At 39.1% G+C, this 7,098-nt stretch overlaps 1 protein-coding gene across 1 annotated transcript in view; it reads left to right on the top strand.

The window, feature by feature from the left end:
• Positions 1–6,734: 6,734 nt before the first annotated feature.
• ENPP1 (ectonucleotide pyrophosphatase/phosphodiesterase 1) overlaps positions 6,735–7,098 on the top strand; it is a gene marked incomplete at its 5' end in the record, with an annotated part of 70,891 nt that continues 70,527 nt past the window's right edge. The window contains one exon of the mRNA XM_082855896.1: positions 6,735–6,932. Coding sequence (XP_082712022.1) covers positions 6,828–6,932 — 105 coding nt within the window. The remainder of the gene's footprint in view (positions 6,933–7,098) is intronic.

Here is a 7,098-nt window from a genome sequence, read left to right as displayed (position 1 = left end):
GGACTATAGCCCTCCAATTTGGGATTTGTACCTTTCTATGGGCTCCCAATACATTGTGCTGCCCTTTCATAGTTCTCAACATACTGTATTACAATTAACTGTGAATATTTCTGGCTTCCACACTGGGCTAGGAGCTTCTCGTGAGGTTGGACCATTCTTGTTTTTCTTTCTTTATCCCATGTTTCTGGTACAGTCCTTGGTATACAGTAAGTAATCAATAAATGTGTGTTCCAGAGCGCAGGCGGATTAGCATTCAGTATGCATATTTGCAACCTATTTTTCACACTAAATATATATTTTGGGTAAACATATGGTAATTAGCCAAATATGATGATATGGTAATTTCTCGCCTTTCAGTTCTAGAGCCCTAGAGTCCAAAGGTTCTGTTTTATTTTCTCCACAAAATAAACCTCCAGTTTTCTGCTGACAAGGGGGAAGAATAGTCACCAGCTGCATGGAACTGGGGAGAAGATCTGACCCTCTAACTGCTTCTTAAACAGACTTTGAACCAATTTGCCCGTTTTTTAGTCCTACCTTCACAGACTCTAACAGAAGTACCTGGTGTAGCCCATTTTGCATATGTCTGGTTACATCTTGGTTTTCTTCACTTTTGGTTTAGGGTTAGGCTTTCTTTGGTCTGTTAAAGCATTTATCAAGTGTCCACCTGTTTTTCCATCCACTATTGTGTTATTCTCGTCATGTCTTGCCAATTCTCTTTGTCCCCGAGGATTTATGCCTTTAAAAAAGGCATTCTTTTGTCTTAGTATGGTCTGGGGAGAAAGTGAAAGCAAATGTACCCATTTGATCCATCATCTTTTTCCAGATGTCCCTGTTTGCATGATTTCCTTTTTTTAATTTTTAAAAATCACTTTTATTGAGGTACATTTGATACATACTAAAATTCTTTGATTTTAGGTCTACGATTCAATGAGTTTTGACAGATATATGCAGTCGTATAACCACCAATATCATAATGTAGAGCATTTCTATCACTCCAAAAAGTCCCCTTGTGCCCATTTATAGTCAATTTCCTCCTCTCACCCTGATCCTAGCAAACACAAGCCTGATTTCTGTCACTACAGTTTTGTCCTTCTAGAATTTCACATAAAATTGTTTATAATATTCCCTTAACCTCCTAATGTTTGTAGAATCTGTAGTGTTTGTGCCACCTGTTTCACAATATTAGGAATTTGTTTCTTTCCCAACAAGTCTAATTAGAGGCTTATCAATTTTATTAAGCTTTGCAAATAAATATCTTTTGGTGTCATTGAGTTTCTCCATTTCTTTCTGGTTTTGATTTCATTAATTTCTATCCTTCACTATGTTTGTTTCTTTTATATAAAATATAACAGTCCTTAGCTACCCATTATTAATATGATGAAAAGACATTTTTAATATGTTTTGTCTAATTTTATTTTATTGGTAATATAGTATTCCTTTGATTGGCAGTTCCCTATTATTAGTTAGGGCATTGCTTTGAATGTTTTCTTGGCCATATGCTTTTCTATTTCTGGTAAGTGCCTTTCTTTTTTAATAAAAAGAGTTGGGTTTTTTGTCATTTTTTTTAAATACTTAAGTTTTTCAAAATATCATTAACTTTAAATGATTATAAACTCCCTTGTATATTAAGAAAGATCATACTTCATCTCTCTCATTTATTCATTCTTTTAAAAAACGTTTGTTTGAAAAACCAGGAGCTATGAGGTAAGTTTTGATAATCACCTATATTTTTTTTCATATGCATTTGAGGGGTTTTTGTGCATGTGTTTATGTTCACATTTTTATCTTTTAGAAGTTTATACTGGAATAAAATATGAGATATCTTTTTTTATACTGTTTTTCCAATATTTTGGCTTTAGGGGGCTTAAGGTATAAAGAAGTAGAAAGCTTTTTCCCCCACTATTCTCCATATTACGAGAATGAACAAATCTGTCTCACACTGGGCCAGACTTAAGCATCTGACGTTCTGGATGATGTCACCAGCACAGTGAGGAAGAGGAAATTCTTACTCTTTGGGGTTCACAGCTGCAGTATTCCTCCTTGTCTCCCAAGATTTTAGACTATGCTGCAACTATGGCATCTTTGTAGCAAATGTTCTCTCAGATGAGTGAGAAGGAAAGCCACGTGCTTGTCTCAGGCTTGGTCCTGTGTGTCCCGTGATCATACCTAACCAGCTTTGATGACCACATCAACAGAAAAAATGGGATTCCCCATATTGATGAGTCAAAAAAATGTCAGGATCTTTCCTACATACGTGTTACATGTGATTATATACTTGTGGGGGTAAATATGGATAATAATTTTGAAGAGAATGGTGAGTTAAATTTTTTTTTTCTGTGTGAGGGATCTGATACCTGACCAACTAGAATTATCCACTTGCCTCAGAGCTGGGAGAGGAAGATAAGGTGGGCGGCCTTGGCTTTATTTTGCCCAATATACAAAGATAAAGGAATTGCTACCAGTTTTCAACTGCAAAAATATAATTGTAATACCTACTTCAAGGATACGTAACACCCACTTCAAAGCCAGGTGTCGTTAAGAGACAAAACAATTTCTAAATTTTTTAAGCTCTCACAAACAAATTAAGTGTGAAGCCTGAAAGACTTGAATGTTCAGTGGACTATAAACCGTGGGAATACAGAACTCAGGAGATGATGCATGAAAAGTCCCTGCTACACTGCAATGAGAGAAAGTTGACTCTTGGTTTCTGTGGAGTGTGGAAAGGAGAAGGGTGAGAGGGAAGGGCTCAGTTAGACACCTTTCTGATGGCTTTACCTTTTGTGAGCTGAAATCCTGGTTGGGAAGGTAAGTGTTAGGCAGGTTGAATAGAAAGGCTGAAGCAGAGATGCTTCTACCCTACTTCCCGATTGGGCCTCTGTGGGCAGAACGTTCCCCTCATCGATATGGAGGGCCTTCGTCCAAATGAAAAATGTTTACACCGTGTGGCTAGGCAGAATCTGATGTAGCGGATGAAAGCTGGCTCTACTGTAGGAAGGGAGCAATACTGAATTTCTCGCATGCTTTTGGGGATGTGGAAGTTACCTGAGTTGAGAGCCAGTGGAGTTACCCAGTGGGCCTTATAGTCAAAGATAAGATGACCCTAACAATCATCTCAGCGTTCCATAAACTGACCAAAGGCAGACAAGTTGAGAAGGCATTTATTCTTGAAAAACTGCTAGGGTTGGATAAGAACAGTGGGAGTTTGTAGCCTTTAGCCATCAGAGGGGTAGACTTGATTTCGTGAGGTGATGGTGGAGTGTGAAAATGGCAAAATCTATAGAAAACAGCAGGAAGAATCTGAAGTTTTAAGTCCAGGAGAGTACTGAAAGAAAAAATTCTCAGAAAAATAATAAGAATCCAGAGTAGCTATAACATATTACCTACAAGTCCAGTTTTCAACCAAAAATTACAGTACTTGCAAGGAACCAAGAAAGTCTGACTCAGATTCATGAAAAAAAAATCAGTGTGTGTGTGTATGTGTGTGTGTGTGTGTGTGTGTGTGTGTGTGTGTGTATGCATACTCTGTTTTCTTAATTTCTTTAAAAAAACCTAAGGTTTAAAACAATGATTATAACACTGCATCATTGGCTTTATAACATATAGATTAATACATTTGATAATAATGGCAGAAATGAGGAATCAGAACATGGAGATCTATTACAGAAAACAATGTTATATTTTACCAGAATGAAGTCAGTATTAATCTGAAGTAGATGGTAAATTAAAGATGCATATTATAACCTCTAGAGCAACTACTAAGAAAGTAACTCTTTAGAAAAGGTAAAATTCAACAGAGGAATTAACATGGTATAATAAAACATATTTGAAATACAATTTTAAAGAAGTGAAGGAGAAACAGAAGGACAAAAAAAAAAAAAAAAACCATGAGGCATAGAGAAAACAAACAGCAAAATGGCAGGCATGAATTCAGATTACTTGGCAACCCCAGGTTTTGCTTGACATGAGGTATAAAAGAGACAATGTGGGGTGGCAGAGGCCGTGGACAACCAAAAAGTGAAGACTGGACAGCAGTTCCCTTTAGATGGGGTCTGCATTTGCCATTTTCCCACAGTTTCTATGACTCAGTTGCATTCACTTTCTGCGCTCACTTCACTGACTTTGTTACTTGACAACGAGGTGTGTTTTCTCCATCACAGAGGGGTCAGTATCCCTTCCTGATCCCATGGGCTCTCCCTTTGCAGATGCATATATCCAATGGGAGCTCTCAAACCTTCCCAGAAGTTATATTTAAATCATTTATAGTTATATTTAAATATTTAAATCATGCATAATTTATGTAAAAATTAAATCATTTTATTCTCTTTCTTAGGGGTAGGGATTGAGTGATTTAAATATGGAACGGATCTATTTAAATTTTTATGTAAAGTTGGGAAAATGTAAAACATTTTGTTGACATTTAGAGATACTAGTGTAATTTTATGTTATTATTTGTAACACCAGTTTATAAATGAGGCAACCAAGGCTCAGAGAGTTCTCGAACTCTGTACATGGTCAAATTGCAATCCAAGCTTCTTCCAGGGGAAGTATTCTTGCACTTACAAAAAAGAAAGAGAAATCAGGAAGTCAGGCAAAGTCTTAAAAATAAATTAATGCCATGGAAAAAAACTTTTTTTTCTAGATCTCATAAAAATGAAAGAAACTTGTTTTTTCATTTTAGACTGGGCTAGATGTCTTCCATGTTCCACTGGAGAATTGGAGGGATTTCAGCTGGAGAAGCTCTGGAGCCGGTGCTAAAATAATTACTCTATAGTATATTTCATTTTTTAAAAGCTGAGAAGAGAGTTGTTTCTCAACTTCGAGAAGTCATAGTTCAAACATAGATAACAAGTTGGTTGTGTTTGCTGTTTTGGCCTTACTCGTATCCAAACTTTCAGGCACTGAGGGGCAAGTGTTTACATATTTTTGTACAGTACAACTTAAGGAATCATAAAATCTTCCACCCTCATCTTTTCTGCTGTACTAGATTACAGTTCTCAATCATCGAATGACACATTCATTGTTCAGCTTTACACTAACCGGAGAAGTTTTGTTGCGGTTTCTGTCTCTTGACCTTATTGTGCTTTGGAGTGTGAAGCTGTCCCTCAGATCATTTTGAATATAAACAAGATGGAGACAAGACTTGTCTATAGCTCAGCGTGTGGCTAAACAACATGCGTGGCCCACTTGATCCACTTTTATTCTCATTTTAGGGTTTCAACTGGATTTTTATAGTTACCCATAAAAGTCCCAGTTGGGTGCTTCCCTGGTGGCGCAGCGGTTGAGAGTCCACCTGCCAATGCAGGGGACACGGGTTCGTGCTTCCTTCTGGGAAGATCCCACAGGCCACAGAGCGGCTGGGCCCTTGAGCCATGGTCGCTGAGCCTGCGCGTCCGGAGCCTGTGCTCGGCAACGGGAGAGACCACAACAGTGAGAGGCCCGCGTACCGCAAAAAAATGATTTTTTGACTTGGGATGCAGACAATACACTTATTTCATTTGTTTTCTCAAGTTCAAAGCCACTTAGGAATGACTCTGTTGAGTTGCTTTTAGAAGTTTTTACACTCATTTGACCAGTCTCCGTAAATCTTTGTCCTTGACTCTGATTTTTGGAAACAGTCAAAGGAAAATTTAGAGCCACGTTTGGGGTAAAAAAATGTATGACTATGTGGTAGTGAAAAGCTGTTTCTCTTGGGTGGTTTGGTTTGAAAGCTGACTCAAAGGTAATTAAAAAAAAAAAAGAGCTCAATAGTGCTTTGAGGGATGGCCTTTACTTCTTCCAGATGTCAGTTACCCTTTCCACTAAGCTCTCGTAATATACTATGTGTGATTCTATTATGCATATATAATTTGGGTTTTAGTTTTTTGTTTACTGCCTTCACCCTGTTTGATCAGACTGAGAGCCACTTGGGAAAGATATACTTCTGTGCATCTTTGATATTGTTGGAGACCACTGACATTGTTGGAAGCCAAGAGATTGAACTGAAGGATTCATTATTAGAATGAATGAATCAATCAAGCAGTATAAATGGAAAGCATCCCAAGTTAACTATTTTAAAGGGGACAACACACACCTTATATGTTAAGCATCCATTCTCATTAAAAAAAATATTTGCATATATTCCTGAAATCAAAATGAATTGAAAATTAATTGATATTGGATGGTATAACTTTCCTTGGTCACTAAAGTCAGTTCCGGGTATGGAAAGTCATTGTTTTCCGCCTGACAACCAAGACTCACGTCACTACACACTTGTGGTTTTTCTAATTGATGAGCAAGGAAATGTAAAAGTTGTAGAATCAAAGGTGAAGCAAAACCCACCAAGAATTATAGCCTACTGTTCGTGTCCTAGTTCAAAAACAAAGTATCAAAGTATTCCAGACTGTTGAAATTTTTGACGGTGCTAACAAGTACTGGCGGCAATCTCAGGAGAGTGCAGCGCGGACACTTTGAAGCTTTCGATGTATAAGGTCTAAAGAACTAATAAACAAATAAAGCAAGAGCAGCCCTCGCCCCCAGCACAGAAACCACAGAAAACCACAGAAAATTATATCTCTTCTATGTGTGCATTTGTAAATTCAGGTATTTTAAGGTTGGATAATCCTGAGTAGGTAGGTAGTGGATAGCAGGGCTTTGAGCGAATTCTTGTCTGTTTCTACGTAGGAGACAAAGGTCGCTTCCCCCAACGCTTGACCCCATAGCCTCTCTGCTTGTCCATCTAGAAACACACAGGTCTGTCCTGACTGCACTCTCCCGCCTTTGAGAAGCTGCACTGGCCCGGAGGCCGGATCCTTCCTCTCCTACGCTCTATTTTGAGGCCCCATGATCTCATGCCCTCTGCAGACCACGCTCTGAAGTTCCAGTCCAGCCCGCGCCGCGAGACCTTGCAGGGCGATTCCTCCAAGTGTTCGGCTGGTGGCCGGGGCGCGAGGCGGGTAAGGCTGGGGGGTGGGAGGTGGGGAGCTAAAGACGCGCCCACGTAAAGGACCCAAAATAACCCACACGCAGAGCGACCGCCATCAGACAGGAAGCCAAATAATCCGGGGCGTTGAGCTGCTTTCCCCTCATTCGCAGCGCCGGGCTGCGGGGGCCGAGCCAAGG

Source organism: Leucopleurus acutus (genome assembly GCF_964270905.1).
Source record: "Leucopleurus acutus genome assembly, chromosome: 15".
NCBI lineage: Eukaryota > Metazoa > Chordata > Mammalia > Artiodactyla > Delphinidae > Leucopleurus > Leucopleurus acutus.
Note: the sequence above shows the minus strand (reverse complement) of the source record. Positions and strands in the feature narration are given on the sequence as shown.